The sequence below is a fragment of the Notothenia coriiceps genome, unplaced genomic scaffold (assembly GCF_000735185.1).
Source record: "Notothenia coriiceps isolate Sejong01 unplaced genomic scaffold, NC01 NC01_scaffold00000339, whole genome shotgun sequence".
Classification (NCBI taxonomy): Eukaryota; Metazoa; Chordata; class Actinopteri; order Perciformes; family Nototheniidae; genus Notothenia; species Notothenia coriiceps.
The window spans coordinates 22,533,381-22,556,451 of record NW_011333040.1 but is presented as its reverse complement, the minus strand read 5'-3'; the positions used below and the strand labels follow the sequence as shown (position 1 = coordinate 22,556,451).

Here is a 23,071-nt window from a genome sequence, read left to right as displayed (position 1 = left end):
AAATGAGTTAAATACATGTTAAATGGTTCGATTTTTTTAAAGCACATTTGCTCTTCCAAATCAGTAACTGTGAATATGTAAAGAAAAACGTAGGGAGATGTAATTGTTGTACTATTTTCCACCAGATTAGCTTGCCATATAGCGCCAATAGTAATTTACAGGTTTGCTGAATATCAAATAATGCAGCAAAATCTACGTGGTTGATTTTATATCATTGACCCAGGCTGTGAAAAAACCATGATAAAAATGCAATAGTGCTCTCATGGAACCAGCATTTAAAAGGCTCAAACATCTTACATGAAATAAGATTTGGTATTTATCTTCAAGTCTGAAGTTGGTCCTGCTTGGTTGTGAAGTCCATTTGAAGGGAATCAGGTTCCCACTGTGTAGATTGCATAATTAACTATAGTCATCATGCAAATAGGACTTTTTTGACGTGAAGAAAAAAACGTTCCTCCATTAGCAGATGATGAAAAGACAGCTTTTCATGTAAGAAACAATAGTTAAAAACGTAACCCTCAGAAACAGAGCGTGGTAGTCAAAATGTCCTCACAAAGATGGATGTAAAGGAACACACACACTGTGGGGAAATGAAACAGTTTGTTCTTTGCAGATTTTATTTGTTTCTCAAATACAGGAGAGTTAATGTACAGAAGGACAAAGAATTTCATCAAGAACTGTACAATATTTACACGCCTTTTTTTTCCTTTTTTTATGGAAAATTAGATTGTTTTCAAAATAAGTCATAGTATGCACAAACATCAAAATGATAAAAATGAAATGACTATTTCCTCTTTAAATATTACTTATTTATACTCCTTCTTCCCACATGGGAAATGGATAGTTTACTTCTTTTTCTTTGCACCTGCATGACTGATGATGATTGAACTGAAGCACAACAATGTTAAGTTTCAAATAAAGTTTCCCCGTTATCTTTTTTTCTTACTTTTTTTTCCTCATTATTTTACACCCACTGTATTTGATACAATATTTCTGTCTCGACGTCTGTTTCTTTTGTATAGAGGGGAAGACGGCTCGGATATGTGGGTTACTGACTGTATACTGATTCTGTGGAAAATAAAAAGGTTTTTAAAATGTTAGGGCAGCAACCCAGCGCTTGTGAGAGTTTAAGTTAAAAACCTCCTCATATAAATAATAAAAATGTGTTTATATATTATCACACAGCTGACTGGGGCCGCCCTTCACGTAGATGAGAGAGAGAGAGCGAGAGCGTTTATTAACACATTTCATGTTTCCATTCGCGGACGAGTCTCATGTTCACGCTGCTCCCGGCAAACTCTGCACGCAGTTTAAAAAGCCTTCTCACCCGCTTCCACTCTCTTCAAAAGCCAACAGCTGATGTTAGTCTTCAAAAAAATAATTTATGTAAAAACTAAGTGGTAATAGTTTCTCTTTGAACTATTGTCTTCATGACACAAAGTTAACATCTCAGTGGCTCCTCCGGTGACTTGGCGTTTCTGCTCCTCTTCGCGGCGCTCCCTTTTTTAAGCAATTCCCTCTCGACCCCGCCGGTGACCTTTAATCCGACGGGGTCCCGCCTTCTCACCAAGTAAGACATCTCTTTAGTCAGTGATCAACAACAAGATAAAAGAACAGAGGCCAGTGTCCGAGGTCACATGAACAGACCCATTGTGTCCGTCGAGGGTTCTTAAAAATTCATCCTCGCATCTTAGAGATTTGAAGAGGGAGGGGGGGCTGTACAGTGGGATCCATCTCTTCTCGTATCTTCATTTAGTTTTTTTTTTTTAATCCATTCTGTCTCTCTCTTTGTGAGGACTCAGGCTTTGGTGCTGAGCGTGAGCAGCTCGATGAAGGAGCTGAAGAGGGAGTCCAGCCAGCTCTGGTTGGCCATGCACTGCTGCACCACCTCCTCCTGGCCGGGGTCCTCCGTCGCCTGCTCGATGCTGTTGGTCTGTGAGGGGGGGGGGAGACACAGTCAGTGGTGACGCCAAGACTCAGACCAGCGTCACAGAATAAACAGAGCCAGCTTGTATATGCTTTATTTTACACTTGTTTAAATAGATTTGCGCTTTTCATACAGTCTATTTTTGGTGAGAATGTACTAGTACATGTTTGTAGTAACAGCTCGATTCCAAAATGAGAAAACTATGTTGATAAACCGCTAACATGACCGGGGCTAGGGCTGAACGATATACCGTGTCATGGCGATAACCGCTATATGCGCTTTTTTTTATTTTTTTAGGACGTTCGATATTAAGTAGATAAATGAACTCAAACACGTCATGTTACAATTATTTTGCTGCTTGCTACAAAAGGAAAACTTGCGCTCTCTCATGTCAGGGGTACTTGAGAGGAGTGACATGCAGGCTCTGAGTGTGCATGCACAGCAAACAACTATTTCAGATGCCTTTGCCGGTGTTCCACCATATGAGAAAGGTTCAAGACGGCTTAAAGGAGCTGTTCTTAATTTTATTTTTATAATGTTGTTTAAAAGATGTCCACTACTTTGCTGCTATTTGCACAAAAAAGGTTTTAATTGTGGAATAAAAAGTGAAATGACCTATTTGGTCACGTATGTTAATTCCCTAATGGGATAATGAAGCTTCCTATAGTTGAATGTAATACGTTTAATCTCTTGGATCCCTTCTAGACACCACTCTTCTTCATTCACAGATGAACCCCCTTCTTTGAGGGTAAGCAACCTGCATTATCATGACATGTTACATCATGACTTAAGGTATGATGAGTCAACCAGTTAAGATCCAGACGTCCGTGACTAAAATCCTTCATCCGGTTAAATAAGTAAAAAAGCAATATATATCGCAGGGGAAAAGAATATCGCAATGTCAGTTTTTTTCAATATGGTGCAGCCCTAGGGCTAAACACAAATTATAGAGAGATTACCAATAGAAACAAATGATACGGTTATCACATTTGTATTGCCTTATATACACAATTATAATCATATTCTTCGTAGTAGTGGAAGTTCATTTTGAAGTTATTATTTATTCTGTGTAGCATTTTATTAATGAAATTAGAAATGAACTTGGATTCAAGATTTTGAATATAATCTTCAAAATATTCAAACCGTTAAGCTTTCTGCCAGTAATACAGTTAAAGTGATCTGAATAAACAACAGAGTGTGAATGCTATATTTAAAAAATAGCTTTTTTGAACATTAAAAGGGAACCTGTTTTATAGTAACGACTCCTCTATTCACAACTTTGAAATGTATGCTTGGTGCAACAAGTTCGAAGCATGGTGTTCCTTTTAACATTATGTTCTTATCTTTAATATGTGTATACAAATAGTTCAATGACCCGTGACGTTAACTATCCTTAGGTTGCAAGGAGCACCGTTTTGTTGAGCAGTAATTGGGAGAATGGAGACGTGGGATCAAATTCATGGAAAAGGGACGGCAGAATTGTTTGCAATTCATTCATCATCATCATTAGGAAATAACAATCCTACAGGAACATCTCTAAATAAACATTTTCTATATATTACTGATAATATCATTCAGTTGGAATTGCGTACGTCAGTGTAGGACGATGGTGGAAATACAATCAAACCCCAGTCTGAACAAAGCCTAACACCAACACTGGGGAAGCTGCTTGCTTACCTCTTTCTTGCACTGTAAGAAGGTGTGGTATTTATAGTGATGCAGGGAGTGGAAGAGACTGTAGATACGATGCGTCTCCCCTGACAGTTTAAGGTCCTAGAAAGAGAGAACAAAATGGAATCAGATAAAGATCTCTTATAAAACATTACGTAGGCAGAGAAGTAAAAAGCCACAGGGGAAAGTACTCTTTCAATTCCATGTAAGAACGAGTGAAAGTGGAGCCGGTCTAGAAACCCTCAGCAGGTGTTAAGAGGAAATGGGTACGGTTTAGCCTCCGAGTCCGTAGAGATAATAAATCTGAGCTTTTTACGGTAATACGTTTATTTGTATTGATGCTTTGGTTTCAGTGTCACCCAAACCAGAGACAAATAGTGTTCGTCCCTTTATCAGATTCTTTGAAAAACAATCTGTTAAAAAGACCCACAAACACTAACTATCCTCACACCTACCTGTGGTTTAGGCAGGGTCTTTTTGACTCTGTTGAGGGTCTTGCGGTTGTAAGCATCCCCGCTGAGCCGCACCCTCACCAGCCCCGAGTCCAGGGGGTCAACCAGGATTTGGGGGTACGCATGCAGGAACTCCTGTGAGGGGAGACAGAGATGTTTTTATACAGGGAGAAGTACAACTACATATTCTTTCAAAAGTGTGCCACATTGTGTTTATGATTAATTTAATAGATAGATTTATGATTTGAAAATGATAAAAGTAGTGTAGGGGTGGAGATTATCCGGCTGAACAAAACGTGCATTTATCAAACAGGTTTGTTTTCCACAGATCTTATTTTTTACAATATTCCAAAATCCTCTGGAGAAGTCAAATAGCTTTTTTGTCGAGGGAAGCCTTGCGCAGCTTACTTCCGGGTCGGCCTACAGAAATACGTCATCCCTGCACCACTCGATTACCAATGAATCTTAACAATGATTATTTAGTTTTTAACATTTCAGAACCCAAGTTGAAGTCAATATAAGATATTAAATGAAAAAATATCTGACAATCTGTTAAAATGATCATAAACGACCAAATTGATTAGCCGATTATCATGAAATCAACTTTTTCTTTGTTGACAAACCAGTTCATCCACTGCGTGTTTCGTTACTGCGATCCGAGGTATGAGTCACAGCAGAGTGCATCAGGACAGATTACCTGGTGCTGAGAGCTCATGCTGACTCTCCTCAACAACCGCCTCTTCTGTTCGCTGATGATGCTGTCGATCTTCCTCATCGGCGGGAGGTACAGCTCATCTGGGGGCCAATCAAGGAGAAGGAAGCGTCATTAGTCAACATTCAAGGCGCTGCCAATCACTTTAAAGACCAAGGGCAGATTCAAAGCAGCTCTTTCTGGCAGCATTCCCTTCAACCACCTTGTTCATTAAGACTTCCAAAAAGAGTCCTGTCAATTTGCTGCAGAGTTTGGGACATCTCTCCAGTTTGTCCAGCTGGATGGCTTGATCGGACACCTGGCAGCTGCTGCTCATCAGTGGTGGTTATTCAACCTGCCCAAACTACACACAGATACTTGAAAGGCATTTTGAGAAAAATATCCTCAAAAGGTCTCAATGTGGACATCTAATCTGTAGGAAACATACTCCCAGACTAGCATGCGTAGTTAGATAAGAAATAAGGAAGCACAATTACATCTAAAATAAGAAAATTGCAATAAGGACTGGTGCAATAACCAAATCGCGGTAGGAAACAATATTTGGTTAATGCAAAACATATGAAAATATCTTTCTGAATCCAGTACTTTGGTGCTGCAGAGAAGTCCCAGCCGGCAAACAGCATCTGACCGACTGAAAAACATTTGATGCAGATCTTTTTAAAATAACATCATTTTTAACATATTGTTTGTGAATAACTTTTCACAAATGATCATTCCTTCTGATATTGTGAATCAAATTGCAATATTAATCATAATGATCGCAATTAGTTATTTTTTTTCCAATTATTGCAGCCCTAGTAACACAAGAGGCTTCTTCCTCTATTTCCGTCTCCTGCATGTCAGTCCATTTTTTAAAGGAGGCTTTAATTGTAAACATGCTGAGGAGGCGCTTCTCACCGTCAGTGTCCTCCAGGGCTTGGATCATGTCGGGGTCCAGCGCCGTGCTGACCAGCATCTCCACGTAGCTCCTGAACATCTCCCTCATGGCCCGGTTGTTCACTCCGCCTTTCACTGGCACTGGGAGGAGGAGGAGGCCAGAGTTAAAACCAAAGCTCATACTGCGGCATGAAAAATGATTTTTTTTAAAAAGACGTCACGGCACTCACTTTCATTCTCGCTGGCCGCCTCCTCCGATGAGTCCGAGTCCGATGATGAAGGTATTTCCTTCAGCCACTTCTTCCTCTTCTTGGGCGGTGGCTCCGCCTTCACTTTAGTCGGCTTGGCCTTGGGAGGTCGCTCAGCCTTTTCTTTCTCTTTCCTCTCCACCACCTTCTTCTCCTCCTTCGCTCTTCCTCGTTCTGCCACTGCACGTTTCTCCACTTTGTCCTGCTGCGGCTGGACTCTCTTCTCCCTCTCCTTCTCGGGCTCCCTCTCTTTCTCCTTGGCTTTGGGCACAGCAGCCGGAGCCTCCTTTTTCTCCCGTAGCTCTTTTGCCGCCGTGGTCCGGGTTTTCTCCCTCTGTTCGCGCTGCACCGGCGGAGTCACCCTCTCCTCTTTCTCCACTTTGGGCGGCGCCTGGGTGGCAGTAGGAGGGGACGCCATTCTGGGGAGGGGCGGGCGTCTGTGACACGAGAAAAAATGGATTTAGAGCTGGAAACCAATAAAGATCAATAGAAGGTATAGACGGAACATTTTTCAATTCAGCCAAATTCTCACAAATGTCAGCTGGAAGCCCCTCCTGTCTTTTTCTTTGATCTAGGCAGAGTGATTTAATCTCAACTTCGTCGAGCAAGTCTTAATACCAAAATGTTTTTACTTGAGAAAAAAAAGATGATCGTATATCAGAATGGTTGGCACCCTGGGCCCAAACACCTGTTCATGTGCGAGGCATCTTTGATGAGCAGGAAGTGCTTTATTGAACCAAGTTGATTTTGGTGAAACTGGATCTTGTTCTATGTAGAAAACGTATTCTCTCTTTCTCTCTGACGGCTGCTCTACCTCGACTTTCTGCGATTTAAGGGTTTCCTGAAAGACGGAAAGCTTTACTTGTTGCTAAGGCGATGCTAAACGCTGCCGGGAACGGGAGCTCGGAGCAGTGAGGGGGAGTTGATGTTTTTATTTGGGTACCTGGGAGCCGGGGTGGCTCTGCGCCAAGGTCTCCGAGAGCAGACTCGCACATAGTCCTTCTTGTTCACATTCTCCAGGAACTTGACATAGATTCGCTGGTACCGCCTCTTAGCATCTCCGAAGTAGCCAAGATACTATGCCAGAAACAGAGTGTTAAGATCAACTTGTGAATTAAGAATGTATCAATGTAAATACATGACAGCGTATACTACAAGATTTCTCACGTTGCTCGTGGCGCAGAACTGTCTCTGTCCATCTTTGATCTCCGGGCTGAACTTCTGCAGCAGGGCTTTCTGCACCCTCCAGATGGGTGGGGGCTCACGGCCCATTTGCAGGGCCAGCTGTGGACAAACACAAGACACACAAGTAAGTATAAAACGTCTTAGATGAAACTATTTTTAGCCTTTTGCGTCAGTGTTATTATTTTTGAATTCATTCAAATAATGGTTTCAACAACTTTCTCTATTTGTGTAAAAAAAAAGAAAAAAAAAAGTACTTCATGATTCCTTAACTGTCAAAAACGGAACAAACATTTACACCCAAATACCTTGAGAGTTTGAATGTCCTCCACCCGCACCACAAACTCGTCCCTCTCTCTGAAGATGCCCTCCCCTCCACTCTCAGTCTCGTCTTCCTCACTCTCTCCGGCGATGGCTGCATCTTCCTGCTTCTGCGCGAGGTGCAGGGAGGTGATTTTAGGAGCCGGGGCCTCTTCGGGAGAGGCGGGGGATTCTGGAGACGGCATGGGAGACTCCTTCTGGACTGAAGAAGGGGGAGGAGGGGAAGCGGGATGAGAAGGAAGTGAAGGAGGGGGAGGGGGAGAAGCGGCAGGCTGAGAGAGGGTAGCTTGTGGGGGAGGTGATGGGGAAGTGGGAGCAACAGGGCTCAGAGGCTGGGAGTTCTCCTGTTGTTCCTCCTCAGCTTGGGGCATGGGTGAGGGGAGTGAGAGGGGGGGTAAGGGGGAGTGAGAGGGAGAACATGAGGAGGCGGGAGAAGGAGGGATGGAGGGAGCTTCAGGAGATTCTGGCTCTGAAGGAAGCTCGGGGAGCAGCGCTGGAAGCAAAGAAGGGAAAGATCAATTTTACACATCGATCAAAAACAGCCACAAGAATTCATTCTCCCATAAACGGACATTTGATTGGAAACACATGCAGCTCAGCCTAAAGGGGCATTTAGTAACATCTTAAGCTGAGCTGTACAGAAATCAGCACGAAGATTTAAAATGACAGGAAATCAAAAACTCCTAACTTACCATCTAGACTCGGGGCTCCCAGGGTCTCCAGCTGTGGCTCTCTCTCCTCCGTCATGTCCCTCTCTTCATCTCCTCCCGCGCTCCTCTGCTCTCCCTCCTCTTTGTTCTCATCCATATCTCTGTCGTCTTCTAGCTGGAGGACGTCAGGCTCGTTGGACCGGGGCAGGTCGTGGGGGGTGTGCATGGCGGGCTGAGGGCTGAGCGTGGGGGGCTGCAGCGAGGGAGTGAGCGGGGACGGGGTGGCCTGGGACTGAGGCTGGGGAGGGGACGGAGGGAGAGGGCTCTGCATGTTGGAGGTCAGTTGAGGGGTGTCGTACAGAGCGGAGATGGCCGAGGAGATGCTCTTCTGGAGGTCCTGGTTCTTCCCCACGGAGTCCTCTTCGTCGGAGGAGAAGGACGGCAGCGTCTCCAGGTTCCTCTTCAGCTCGTCCTCTAAGCGCTTGGGGCTGTGGCAGTTGCCCAGAGTCAGGCCCCCGTTCCCTTCACTGTCCCCAAAGGGAGGCAGCGGCGGCGGAGGAGGTCCAGGAGACAACTGGCGCAGACCTCCCGATTTAAAGGGGGACGTTTCTCCGTTGTCATGCTCCATTCCTGGGGAGATGTCCAAGCCTGGAGGTCTCTTCCCCGTCTTGAGGAAGTCCAAGAATGAAGCGACAAAGCCGGCCTTGGAATCAGAGTCCTTCTCATCACCCTGTAAGCAAAACAAAAAACAGACACTTGTTAACACTAAAGTCAAAAATCACTGTTTAAATTGAACTATTTCAATGTTTTGCTCTTACAACCACAATCATGTAGCTCTTACCCTTTCCTCCAGTCCCTCATCGTCCACTCCTTCACTCATCATCTGGCTTTTCTGCTTGTTCTTGTCATGACTTCTGTTGCTTTCCGTGCTGCAGGGGGGTCCAGGACTCAAACCCAGAGAGGGAGCGGAGCCCACCGAGCCGTCCGACAGAGCGGGGTCCGTGCCGGACAGAGAGTCCGTCCTCAGCAAGGCATCGGAGGAGGACAGGGTACCAATGGGTAACTTGATCTGAAACAAGACAAAAAGGAAACGGGTAAGAATTAAAGTATGGCTGCAAAGATTCATCAACAGATCAATTAGTTAAGCGACATAAAATAAATGTTTTATTTGTTGTAACCAATTAATATAATCGAAAATAGATATACAAATGAAGTTATTTTAATTCACTCAGATGACATATCCTGCAATATTATATATTAAATATATTTGGGTTTTCTAATAACCATAACAAAGCACTTAATAGAAATCCCCTGAGAAACCTGAACAAACATTTTTCATCATATTTTATAGACCAAACAATGAGGCAGTTAAGAAAACTTGTCAGGCTTAGGAATAATGAAACACTAATTTAAAGTAAATTTGCCTGAAGGTGCAAAAATACATACTGCAATTAAAAAAATTAAAGCCATGATGATGTTTTTTACTGCAATTAAAAAAATATTATGGGTTTAGCCTTCCCCCCCCCAAATCAGATCCTATGTAATATAAGGAAAGGACATTGTTTATTTTCAAAGATTAACCCAAGGCACTGTATATAGTTAAAATACTTAACGTTTTGAAATGTATTAGAAAAACACCTGTGCTGGAAAAACGATTTCTTTCAATATTTCTAAGCCTTTTTTATCCTGAATGCCACTGACCTTCAGAGGAGGAATGGGCTCGTGCATCTGCTGCTGGAGCTGCTGCGGCTGGAGTTGTTGTTGTTGCATCTGATCCTGCTCCTTCCCGCTCATTTCCATGTACATATCCTCCCTCCTCTGTCCCCTACCTCGGCTTCCGCGGCCTCTACCCCTACCTCGGCCCTCTACAGTGAATCCCGCTCCTGGAGTTGTCGGAGCCATTTCTCCCATCATCCCCCGTGGAGTGTAAGGCTCGGGCATCGGGCGGATGCGTGGCCTGCCTCTTGGTCTCGGTGGTCCATCTCTCTTGGGTCTAGTAGGCTTTCGGCCCCTCTTCTTGGGTCCTTCCTGAGGCATAAGAGAGTGTGACCCCATCGAGGAGTATCCAGAGGCGTGGTAGAAGTCGATGTCACCCATCAAAGGGCTGAGAGAGCCTCCCCCTCCTCCCTTTCTGCAGCTCGACACCAAGTCTGGCAGCAGATCCGGGAGCCTCCGGCTGTTCAACCGGATGTCAGCCGGCTGGTCGGCTTTATCCTCATCGTCTTCAAACTCGTATTCTTGAGCGTAACTTTTCTTAGGCAGTGTGTTGGGGTCCCGCCGCTCCTTTAACAGATGGAAGGAGCTCGACTTGAGGAGCTTCTTGGGACGAGAGGAGCAGAAAATAGGAGATTGGAGGCCTCCGGAACCAGTGCCTTGGCTGGGTCCTCCGGGCCCAGAGGACATTTTAGCTCCAGGGTTGTTGGGACCAGCCGGGTTGGAGCCCATACCCATAGCTGGGCCCTGGGACTGTATCAACCCCAGCTGTTCCGTGTTCACAGTGGAAGGGAGCTCGTGGGTTTTAAGGGAGTCCAGATCCAGAGTCATGGTGTTGTTGCTGGGCTCTTCCAGGCCGTGACAGTAGGGTTCGTAACCCTGATCTCCACCATGGTGACCCATCATATCGTAGCTACCTCCTCCACTTCCACCTGCTCCACCTCCGCCTTGTCCACCTTTCATTGAATCCATTCCCTCTTGCCCGGTGTGGCTGTCGTTCATCTCCTCCTGTCCCGGCCCAGCACCTCCGGCACAGCTCGACTTGTAGTCTTCTGCACAGAACATGTCTTCCATTCCCGGGAAAAAGGAGCGGTCCTCATCCTGAAGGAGAGAGTCCGGGAAGCAGATGGAAGTGAGGGGGACGAAGCGGTTACTCTGCTGATTCTGGTCTGCCTTCTCCACTGGGCTGACGTTGTCAAACTGGTGCTGCTCGGAGCGCTGCTGGTCCAGCTGGCTCTGCTGGGGGGTGAGCTGGGAAGAGAGGGGCTGCTGGGGGTCAGACTGAGACTGGGAGTGGCCTGAGGCTGACTGTGAGGGTATATGGTGTTGAGAGTGAGGGTGGTGGGAGTGGGTTTGTTGGTGTTGGGAGCCGGGGTGCTGCTGTTGCTGCTGCGCGTGGTGCTGTGAGAGGTGGTGCATGTGAGGCGGGGTGGATAAGCCCATGTCTGGCTCGGAGAGGAAGGAGTGGAGCTCGGAGGCTGAGTGTTGCTGCGAGAGATGGTGGGACGGGTGCTGCCTCTGCTCCTGCTGCTGTCTGTGGCGATCGCTGCTCCCTCCGCTCCTTCCCCCGCCGCGTCTGTCTTCTGCAACGGCTACGTCCGTGCTTGAGGTCTGAGAAAGAGAACGCTCCAGCATGTCCAAGGAAGACACCACCGAGCTCTGTTTGACCTGGCTCGGATCGTGCTGATGTGTCGGGGGCCCGTGGTTGTAGTGAGCCGCCGCCACCTCCATGGCCTGTGACTGGAGCTGGAGCTGGAGCTGGGTGGACTGAGACTGAGCCTGGTGTTTACTCGAGCCGAGCGTCCCGCCGCCACCTTCCATCACAGCCTGCTGTTGGCTGATGGAGTGCTGCTGCTGTTGGGAATGAGAGTCCATTTTGTGGTGCTGTTGGTGTTGCCGATGCGAGTCCATCTTGTGGTGCTGCTGTTGGTGTTGTTGGTGAGAATCCATCTTGTGGTGCTGCTGCTGATGAGGCTCCAGTTTGTTGCGGGTGGTGTGGGACAGCACCGACTGGAGCAGGTGGGGCGGCTGACGGGATGGGTCGGTGGGAGAGTCCATGAGGGAGGCGGCAGCTTGGGAATGCTGTTGCTGGATTTCCGGCGTTTTCCGCGGATAAGGAATCTCAGCGCGCTCCTGCGGCTTCTTCTGGAGCTCCATCTGGGAGTGGGACGGGATCTGCGAGTGCGAGGAAACGAGCTGACTATGTGAGGAGAGTTGGGGTGCAAGGGGGTGTTGGCTGTATGGATCTCCTCGCCCGTAGTGGACTACCGAGCCTAGGTTGTCATGGTGATGGAGATGGGAGTGCACTTGTTCAGCGCTGCCCCTCCCTCCACTGTTTCTGCTGCTTCCAACAGACCTTTCGTTTCTCTGCTGCTGCTGTTGGTGATGGTGGTGTTGTTGTTGGTGTTGTTGCTGTTGTTGTTCTTGTTGTTGTTTCTTTAGTGACATTTCCAGCTGGCTCTCCAGCCCTGAGATGGACCCTGCAGACCCTGCATTACCAGCAGATGTGGCACTGTGGGTACGGATGACACTCTGGGGGTGGTACCTCTCCTCAGAGCTCTTACCCATGTCGTAGGCCAGCCCTTTGCCTGAATCAGTGTCCGAGGGCCCTGACTGGGGCTGGGACTGCGTTTGTTGGGACGTCTGTTGGGGTTGTTGTTGAGGATGGTGATGCCCACCCTGGGGAGCGGGACTTGCCTGCGCCTGCAGCAGGTGCTGGATCAAGAACTCGTCGTCGTCGTCCACTTCCTCTTGGGATCTCTGAGAGCCCACTCCAAGCATGGAGGTGTCTGCCTTTGTTTTGGAAGAGGTGGAATGGTAGGACTGAGGTTGGGAGCTGGGGCCTCTGGTGTCGGGGTAACCCTGCGGGGAGGCGAGGAAGGTGGGGGAGAGAACTGAGGAGATGTATTTATTAGAGCCTGCGCCTCCCGGAGATTGTGTGGGACAGGTGGGCACTGGGGAGTGCAACCCTGGACGGACGATGCCTGAGTTGCCTGATGGGGAGGGGCTTGAGTCTGGAAGGTGATAAGACCCTCCAACACTGCCACCTCCACCTCTCTCATTGCTCATACTATTTCCCGCTCCTCCTCCCGAGCCAGAGTTCCCACCTCCTGTGCCACTGCTGCCTCCTCCTGCAGATGCTCCGCTGCCTGATGAACCGCTTGACCTTAAAAGGGCAGGGGAGTGACCTGGGGCTCCGTAGCCTAGTGATGGGCTCCCAGCTCCGCCCAGAGAGGATGGAAGAGATCCATAAGCGGAGTCAGTTCCATATATATCAGTGGGGTAAGACTGGCTTCGCCCTCCAAGACTCCCATAGCCTTTTCCGCCCGTACCAGAGCTCAGGTCTTGGGCTTGTGGTGAACTGAAGCCTCCGTAAGACTGAGCCAGGTGAGAAGGAGGGGGCTGATTAGGAGAATATGACTGTGTCTGTTGTTGGGGTGGGGTCTGACCAGTAAGAGAAGAGGTGGGAGTCTTCACTGGAGGCACGGGCGAACCGTAGCCTGAGAGGCAGGATTTGGGGAGAGACTGGGGGGCTGACGAAGATGTGGAAGGGGGCTGCTGCGGGGCTGGGGGAGGAGGAGCGGGCTGAGGTGGGGGCTGCTGCCTGGAAGGGGCTGCGCTGGAGCTGGATGCAGGGATGGAATTGGAAGGATGAGCCCCAGAGGTGGCAGAAGAAGAGGAGGAGGAAGAGGATGTAGAGGAAGCAGAGGGGGGTGTGTGGGGAGTCCTAGAGGAGGATGCTGAACTGGCAGAAGAATAACCGCTGCTGGAGCTGCTTTTGGTACCTTTCCCAGCGGAGGAAGAAGACGAAGAGGGGGAGGATGAAGAATAGGGCGGCTGGATGATTGGCCGATACTGATCAGTGCGAGGGGGGGGCTTGTGGTCAGATGAGGGGCTCTGGTCACCCAATGGGCTGCAGGAAAGGCCAGCGTGCCTGTGGTGGGGGGCAATCTGCTGGTACCCGGCGCCTCCACAGCTGAGGTAGTGCTGAAGGGAGTGGGCCGCAGAGGATGAGAGCTGGGACTGAGCCGGCGTTGGCCGCTGGTAGTGCTTGATAACGCTGTCCTGTCGGGGAACAGCCCGTTCCTGAGCCGAATTGGACTGAGGCTGCGCTGAGGAAAACACTGATGCATTGTACAGCTGGGACGATTGGTCCTGGAGCTGTGATGACAGCAGGTTGAACTGGTGTGACTGCAGGTGCCTGGCAGAGGACGCCTGGGCTGATGTGACACTCGTGGGATCCTGGCTGCCCCGATAGGCAGCTGCTGCGGCGCCCTGCGATGTCAGGAGTCTATCAAACCCCAGGCTGGACTGGGAAGGGGCCTTGATGTGTAGTAAGGGGTCGTGTGGGGAGAGCAGGCCATTGGATGTGGGACTAAATGTGGGCGTGTCCTGGAGGGAAAGGGAGCCTGTAGGGAAGGGGCGACTGGAGAAGGATGCTGGATGCTGATAGGCTGAGAGAGCTGAGGCCGAGGGGAAGGAGCCAGAGCCAGGAAGCGCTCCAGAGATGAAGAGTTCAGGAGGGGCAGGTGTGTGCATTGCTGTAAAAAAAAAAAAGAGAAAGAAATGATATTGAAACATTCTTTAGTCTCCATCAACCTGTCATTTAAAATTATGAAATAATGGAAGCAATAAATTGTATTTTTAAAGTAATCTAGAGTGATAGGAGAAGGAAAATTCCCAAACAGCCTTGTCAGAATAATTAAGTAGTTTAACATGGGAGGTTCTTTAAATGTCATTTTGGGCCTGTTTGAATGTCAACACATGAGGGACGGTCTAACAAAGCCCTACCTGTCTGCCAGGATGGCGTGCGGAACTGCGAAAGAAGGGAGGAGGCGGAGGGCGGAGGCTGGGGACCCCGAGACTCCAGGGCTGAGATCAGATTCATGACGGAGGCATCGGGGGCAGAGGGGCTGGCATGGTGCAGGCCAGTGTCGAAGAGCCCTGACAGACCTTTGGGAAGGAAACACAGAACCAAGATTGATTAATTAATAAAGAATGCAAAAATGAACAGCTAATGCAGAGATGTAGATTAAATCATGATACATAATCACAAAATCTAAAAAGGTTTATTTCTCGAGCCTGCAGTTACAACAAATGTAAATGAGTCAAAACAACGTAAGTTGTTCTAAGTTTAATTATAAGCACATAAACCTCAATTTCTATAAAACCATTATTATATTGTGTATGAGAATGAATGCTGTGTGACGAAATGCTTTAACATCTAGGGCTTCAACTCAATTGAGCCATAATGTGCACATTTTTCAATGACAATCTAACAGTGCCTGTGGAGAGAGACATAATAATTCATTGCTGGGGCCCCTTATGGTGGTGACATGGAAGGTATGACATTTATCTCACCCAAACTCCGTCCAGCTGCTCCCCAAGCTCCGCCTTGGCCGGTGCTCCCTGGGTGGTGATTGGTGGCATAGCCCTGCAGAGGGTGTGGGGTGGCGTAGGCTTGTCGGTGAAGGAGCTCAGCCTCAGGGTGGGATGATCTGGAGCTCCCATACACAAGACTATGGAGAAAGGGAAATTATTAAGTGTTATTAATATCAGATCACATTTACATAAACTTAATCTGTTCCCTAAATGTGACCCTTGAGAAAAGAAAATGTCAACATAATCTGAAGGGCAAGTTAATTGTTCCCTAATTAAAAATCCACACCTCCAGGTATGTCAACTCCATGCTGTTTATTTGTTTGGTCTCCATGTGTGGGTTCTCCATAGTTTCTCAAATTTTAAAAACAAAATTGCTGATAAGTAATTTATATATTAGTCTAATAGATGAATTGGTTAGAACATTGGTTCAGGACCTTTCCCCCCAAAAAAGTGTAAACAGATTTACAAAACTTGGGAATTATACTAAAGTGAATTGCAGTTGATACAAATCTGTCAATGCAATGTAAATGTCATGCAAAAATAATAGGGTAGTTAATTAGCAATTATTATAATGGACACACAAGACTCAACCATTAAGTAATGTATTAATGTAGAGACTATATAACATTCTTATTCAACACTGAAAATTAGCCAGTTGCAAAACTTTGCTTTAGAAAAGAAAGCTGAAATGCGTGGCTGCCTGGCTGGCCAGATAACATGCTAACATTGTGCTACTGCTAGCACCGCCTAGCACCAATGAACAGTACAAATGCAGAGACTAGGCCCAAACTGCAAGGCCAGTCAAGTCTTTTACGTGTAAATAGACCATGTGTAACGAATATGAAGGTTGAGGTCAAGTAAAACATGTAGTTTTCTCAATATAAACCGTAGACCTATCATTAATTTGTCTGCAACCATCGATTATGTCGATGTAGCTAACAGCTGGATGCTGCAAGTCGACGCAAATACATGCTAAACTGCATGCAAGCACCAGCCACTATCAAGGTTTGTTTATCAAAAGAACACTTCTAATAGGGGCATGGTGGCTTTTTACTGTGATAAATCAGACAGGTTTGAGTCAAAATATCTCAAATATGTGCAGCTAACTAAGCATAATGATGCTTGCGAGCACAGGCCTCAACTGACTTCCATGCAACATAGCGCTAGCTTGCAGGCTAACGCGAAGCTAAAAGACATAGCTATCTTGCACAGCACAGGCAATTTTCATCATCTTAAAAATTCACCGTCGCATTTTATTTTGTTTTTGCAAAAGAGCAAATTGAATGTTTTGGTACTTTTGAATAGTCCACCATTTTTAATCAGGAAATTAAATAATCCATCACTGATAATCTAGATTACGCTTGGGTAAAATGCATCAGAAATCTCAATTTTATTATAAGAAAGTCACCACCTCTAATTTAAGACGTTTTATTATTTTTCTTCACAACGTCACACAGAACAATTGTTTTTGTTTAATGCATCTCCCCAGGTATTATGCATCTGTTCCGATTGTTGATGTCCGTCAGGGGCTTTGCTGCGTCTGCACTCTTCGCAGTTGCTTTGAATCCAATGCATTTATCTATCAGGGTCCAGGCCTGCACACAGGGAACAATAATTCCTATGGATGCTCCAGACAGACATACCCCCACCTCCACCCCGCCAGGTCCACCTAAAACCCATGTCTGTCAATCATTTTCAATTCATATCCCCAACCTTTTCCTTTCTCCACCCCGCCCACCCCCACGACACGCACACTACTATATTCCTGTTTATAATATTATTACTATGCATCTGTTTGGATGACAATGCACTGCACATAATGGCACGGCATGCTACTATTTACGGACCCAATGGCGACAATTTGTTTACATGGGCCACACCGTGCCTTGCAAAGTACCAGTGATGCATGCACATTGTCTGAATCAAATGCATACCTTGCTTTTGCCGATCTCTCGTAACTCCATCCTGCTCCTGCGCCCAAATCACCAAACCCTGTTCCCGGGTAATTTCTATCCATTTATGAGCTGTACAATGAGTGCGATGAGGACGAAAGCGACGAGAACGTCGCACCGCAGATTACGGAAAAAAATCCAGTCTTTCCCGTTGTCGGTTTCAGGCTATTTTCCCCGGTTTCATAAGCAAGTCCTCAGGAGTGGAAAACAGCATATTGAAAGAGAAATGGAGGGGAGGAGGAGAAAGCTGGATGAAAAAAGAGGGGGGTCTACGGGGTTATAATCCAACCACCTCCAAAAAAAGCCAGTCTTTCTCCTTTTCTGTCGCCTTTCACATTTATCATTTCCACGAATGCAGATTTAGTCCAAATTCAGTCATGGTCATGATGGAGATGCCGCGGATTTGGCCGGTGGTGGATGAATCGCTGATAAACATTTGATTTGAATGCGTCCTTTTCACCGTCTCTCCTCCCCTTTCTTTAGGCTAGTCCTTGCTACGATGCTAGCACCAGAAGAAAAAAGGATTGCAATCGACGGGGCCACGTTGGTAGCAATCACTCCCCACCGACGAGCAAAAAGAAATCCCCACAATTGCAAAATCCTTTTTCTTTTCTCCTTTGAATGCAAATCGTTCCCACCCCCCTCCGGAGCAGAGCTGTGGGTTAGCAGCAGATGCTAGCTGTCACTAACGACGCATCAAAAATAAAACAGGGCTGCCTTTATTTCCCCAAATACTCGCTCCCCTGATTTCTGCTTTCTTTACCCAATTCAAGTAAAAGCGACGACGAGTTTGCAAACACGGGGTAAAATAAAAACAAAGTGCGAAAAAACACCAATACCGAACGAGGAAGTATAAAGAAAACAGGCCGCGTTTTAATATTTTTTACTCATTTTCCTCCGGAGACGCCATTTTTGAAGGCGGCTGGCCGCTGTCCGTCCTCCCTCTCCCCCTCTGTGTCTCACCGCTGAGACTCACTCAATGTCTGCGGTGACCTCCATTCACTCTGCCAAGCAGCCCTGCATGCTATTCCAGATTTTCATCTTATTAAGAGGCCAAATATTAATTTAGACTGCATTTTACACGAACAAAAATAGTCAGCTGTCTGTCTTGATCGCTGCGATTGGCTGAGACGCGTTCGAGTGCAAAAGTATTTCCAGTGATAACCAGATTTATATGGGCCTTCAGCAACCGCTTTTCAAATTTACATCCGAAATGTGGAGCCTGTTTTGAGAGACAGAAGCATTTCCTGCCTCAAGTCCGATGCTTAAGTAGGCTGCAGTTTCATGTAATCAGTGGAATGCAAATACTGGGGATTTTCCTTACAATTGCCAACATTCCTTAAATTGCCAAGACCTGATTTAGGGTGTTTCTTGCTAATTTTATTATTTGGAGTACCAGTCTGCCTGAGCTCATGTGCACTTGATTTGAACACCAGCAGATGGCACACTGGATTTTATGTTCATGATAAAAGAGAAGGAATCACTGGCAGCATGACAGTGATGCTTTTCTCATATTTCATTTTTTGATCAGGGTTTTCTGATGCACTGTCAGTGGCTTTACCATCATATTAACATTTCACCATATTGAATTGCATAAAAACACCAAGATACTGTAAGAAAATGATTTCAATACGTGAATGAACATCTAAACTAGTAAATAATGCTAAATGTAAAACGTATCTCTTTTGTTGGTAGCACTGATGCACATCTCTGGAGGCCATTTGTCCAGAAATGTAATGTGTATGAGAGTTTGTTGCCCTCTAGTGGTGAAGTGAAATCCTTGAACTAAAATACTGTAAATATTAAGTGACCACAACATTTTAGGCATTTTACCTTTTGCAATACCTTGTCATTTAAGAAAACGTGGGGGACAAACAATCTATGTTTTGTAATATTTGCTACAACTCTTTACCTCTTAAGCTAACAAAGCAGTGTATAACAGAAACAGGCTTCCCCATCTCCTTTCAGGAGAAGACCTTCCCCTGTGGTGAGTATTTTAGATGCATTATGAGGTCTTTGTAATGCACAATGCTTGACTCAAAAGGTCAGCTATCTGCATATTCATTAGAAAGGCTGTCAAACAAAGGTTGGACATGAAAGCATTTGAGATTACCTACATTTTGTAGGTTAATGTACATAATGGATAGAAGATACATGTAAACAAAGGGAAAGGAGCAAAGAAACTCAACTTTCCCAAACATTTTGCAAAAAGTAAAATAAAAAGCAAGACTAGAGAAACAAGTATTTCAAATCAAATTGAGCAGTCTCTTGCAGATGATTAATTTCTTCTGAGTTTATTACAAATAGTTGCTGTCATACCTCTTCCCTCCCTCTCTCTCTCTCTCTCTCTCTCTCTCTCTCTCTCTCTCTCTCTCTCCCTCCCTTCATCGCTGTAACCAATCTGTAACCATACATGAATGCAGCTCTTGTGGTAAAGCCACAAACTCCAGATCTTCCCTGTCAAAATGCCAGACTCCAATGAAGCAGTTCCAGCATCATGCCAGGTCATCAAACAGGACTTTGACAAATGGTGAGTACTGACTGTAATTAAGGTACAATTATAGATACTAACAATGTATTTCATTTTGTACAAACATACATTACTATTTCATCAGCCAGCGTGACAGTCTTTGGTGTCTGTAATTGCCAATAGAGAGGGTCTTTGTATAACTGTGTGCCCTGAGGGGAAATGAATGAACTGTGTTTGGGTTCCAACTAAATACTTGTCACTTCAATTACATCCACATGGCCATCCTCAGTTAACACTGATTGACTTCTATGCGGGGCATCCAATGTTTTCATATTCACTTCTCATCTGGGCTCAATTTGTAAGAGTGCTGTAATCCTTAAGTCTAACTAGAGTTCATGTAGAATACTCAACATTTATGGAGGGCCCTTACAGTAATGCAAATGTCTTAAGAAGCAAAAATAGATCTGAGGTTTAAAATAGGTTTACACATGTATGACCTATTGCAGAGCATCGGCACATACCAGTCTGTTGGTTCGTGTTACATGAAAACACTTTGTGTGTGTGCAGGTGCAGCTGTCATTAGTGCTAGTGTAGCTGCTGCTGCAATTTTTGTGTTGTACTTTAGTAAATGCAGAGGAGTAGAGTACTTTATTATCCGGCTATACTGTAATAATCCCTTTCATGCACATCGTTGAATACATTTAGCAGTATTATTTACGTTCCTCCACTGAGTTTTAGGTGACTTTTAATGTGTTTACTGTTTTTCTCAACATTTACATTACGTCATTTGCACAATTTTAAACTGAAACATGTTATTGTGTCAGAGAAGATAAACTATGTACATGTGCCGGGAGTGTTAAGTGTTTTGTAAACCCAGTTTTGTGTTTCAGTGTCAGAGAGAAGGGAGAGGACGCCTGCAAAGATCTGATGGACGCCTTCCAGTCCTGTTTAAAAACCCTGTCTGAGGGATCATGATACGTAAGGAAGTACATCTTCATCAAAGGTAAGTTCACACAATTGACTACAAACTATCATTTCTGATTTTTCTATCATGTATAATCACACAACATGAACACATCACTCTACTAATTCAATGAGCAAGAATGCACTAAGTGAGTTTATTAGGAGTTACAGTATATGATCATTTTACCAGAATTTAGACTCAAATGAAAAAGGTAAATTATTATGATTAGGAAAAAAGTATTGAAACTGTAAAGATAGGACATTTAAACGGCAAATGGATACTTGAAAATAATAAGTAAGCTGCTCCAATTACAATATTACTGGCTAGCTAATGTGAAATAATGCTTTTTTATTCCATCTAAAAGATTGTCTTTTGAAGGGTGAATATACCTGTGAGATTAAATTGTATTGAATTACAATCACATATTTATATTCATAACATTTCCCATCTTTTTTTATTTATTTAAATCGCAGCTTCACTTTAACCAATCCTCCACTTTTCCCAGCATTCCCTTCACTGCTGATTGCACCGGACCGAACCATCAGAAAAACTGAAGAGGGGGGTGCTGATACTGAACGTCGTAAAATACTGTATTCTTCTGTCAATGTGAAACATTTTTTGTCATAACTGTGATAACTCCATTATGGATTAGACTCTGATAAACTCTGCACTGTAACCTTTTTTGCACAAAAAAGCAATGAATAAAAAGCTACTCTATTGACAAGTTTTTATTTCAAACATTTTTGTTATGTTTTATTACATGTGCTGGCTGTTGAAATCTCTTCACTGGCCGAGCATAGGCGTTCACGTGGAATAGCTGCTCTTAATGGAATTAAGCAGAGTTTGTTAATCTCTGCTTAATCCTCACATTAGTACTTGCACTGAGCAGTCTGATGTCGCTTTCCCAGTCTGAGCTCTTGCAATGAGTTAGTGGAGATGGAAGAAAAGTCAGAGGTCCTTATTTTCAGTAGAGAAAATGTGTTTAGTAGCCGAAATGATTTATTCACAAACCGGATGTGACCTAATAGACAGGGTAGATCCGGGTGTTGTGGACGAAAAATATATATTTACAAATATTTGCAAGATAAAGCAGACTTTATTCTGCCCTCAATTTTTTTTAAGACTGAGACTTTTGTCCTTCTTTTTTATTTCCCATCTTTGCTTCTCTCAATTCCTTTAGTATAAATACTGCTTGGTTGCAAACATAGCATCACGCATTACAATATGTCTTGTTATCATCCATTAAGATTGACTTTATCATTTGCGGCACTGATTGAGGTCCACCATTTCTGTAGTACTTTGATCTAAAACAACCAGAGGGAAACAGACGATTGTAGAATGAGTGTTCCCAGTTCTATTTCTGCACCATGGTTGGAGACAAATCCTTCTGGCTGCGTGTAAATCAACCAGCTAGGCGCAGATGAAGATGGGCTTTGGGGAATTATCCGCCCACACACAACATTTCAGATTTAGAGATTTTTCAAGGCACTTTACAGATGATACATTCACATGTCCTACATACCTCCTTTTCATCCCTGTGTGATTCATTTAAATCAGCACCCAACACATATCTTTTCAGTTTCATCTCCAGATGAGGAGGTGTGATGGGTCACCCTTATTTAAGGAGATGTGATCGTCAGAAAATATTATTTTTGTCATATGGTCTATAGCTGGCATCATGAATTTCTGGAACATTTGGTGTTTTTTATACAAAGAGAAAATGTTGTGTGATTATAAATGGGGCTGACAATGTATGAATAAGGTGACACAGAATATGTGCGTTTAATATAAGCTGTTCATCAGTTAATTTAATGTTTTACAGTTTTGGAAAAAGCATTGGGATATTTCACTTTAGTATAGGATACTTTATTACAAGTTACCAGTTAGTTAAAAATAATTTAAATGTGCTTAATTACCTTTATACTTCTAATACTATTTATTTTTTTCGATGTTGTAGCTAGTCACACAATTTGAGTAATTATGTTTTTATAATATTCCTCTAGAATTTAATTAAAATCATAATGTTCAATAAGTAGTTTTCAGTAATCTAATTCAATTTACGTTACATCAATTGTAGTGGAGTAGAATCAAGTGCATTAAAAATACAAATATTAGAGTAAAGTTCTTATTGACTTTTGTAAAATATTTAAATAATTCGACTCTTTTGTTTCTTCAAAAGTTAGTCCAGTAGTTACATTTTTAGGGATGCATTTTGTTAAATCTGTTTAATAAATGAAATGGAGTAATTACATTATTTCCCTTTTGGAGTGAAAGTATAAAGTAGCATTACATGGAAACACTCAAATAAAGAAGTAAAAAGTACTGTACTTCAGTAAATGTACTTTGTTACTTCCCACCTCTGCTGGAGAAGGACTATAAAGTTGCATATAATGCAAATACTGAGGTTATGCAATTACCTCCTTATTGTACTTAATTAAATTATCTTTTTTTTTTTTAATGCAACGCAATCCCCACTGCGGCCCAAAGGCTGCGGGACAGCGGTGATTCTGAGAGGCCAGAGCCGGGACAAAACACCCAAGTCCCCTCCTCA

At 44.6% G+C, this 23,071-nt stretch overlaps 1 protein-coding gene and 1 long non-coding RNA gene across 2 annotated transcripts; one reads left to right on the top strand and one right to left on the bottom strand.

The window, feature by feature from the left end:
- Window positions 1-599: 599 nt before the first annotated feature.
- Window positions 600-18,407, bottom strand: prr12a (proline rich 12a). Its single transcript, XM_010775139.1, has 15 exons — window positions 17,069-18,407; window positions 15,114-15,271; window positions 14,544-14,705; window positions 9,741-14,293; window positions 8,881-9,108; window positions 8,082-8,769; window positions 7,377-7,882; window positions 7,054-7,170; window positions 6,830-6,963; window positions 5,869-6,323; window positions 5,660-5,779; window positions 4,748-4,845; window positions 4,054-4,185; window positions 3,605-3,700; window positions 600-1,933 (listed from the first exon to the last, which is right to left on the bottom strand). The coding sequence occupies exons 1-15, from the start codon at window positions 17,149-17,151 to the stop codon at window positions 1,799-1,801; spliced, it is 7,665 nt and encodes a 2,554-aa protein (XP_010773441.1). The 5' UTR covers window positions 17,152-18,407; the 3' UTR covers window positions 600-1,798.
- A 28-nt stretch (window positions 18,408-18,435) lies between these two features.
- On the top strand, window positions 18,436-21,215 carry LOC104948910 (uncharacterized). Its single transcript, XR_798746.1, has 4 exons — window positions 18,436-19,073; window positions 19,510-19,616; window positions 20,447-20,559; window positions 21,026-21,215. It is a non-coding gene; the product is annotated as an uncharacterized lncRNA (long non-coding RNA).
- The last annotated feature ends 1,856 nt before the right edge of the window (window positions 21,216-23,071 follow it).

What these genes read in the sequence shown, in the direction of transcription:
- prr12a (XM_010775139.1), bottom strand. Translation starts at nt 17,151, where the DNA reads ATGGATAGAAATTACCCGGGAACAGGGTTTGGTGATTTGGGCGCAGGA. An exon ending in AGGACATTCAAACTCTCAAG is followed by an intron (nt 7,171 to 7,376) that starts GTATTTGGGTGT and finishes GTTTGTCCACAG; the next exon opens with CTGGCCCTGCAAATGGGCCG. An exon ending in AGACCCTGCCTAAACCACAG is followed by an intron (nt 3,701 to 4,053) that starts GTAGGTGTGAGG and finishes CTCTCTTTCTAG; the next exon opens with GACCTTAAACTGTCAGGGGA.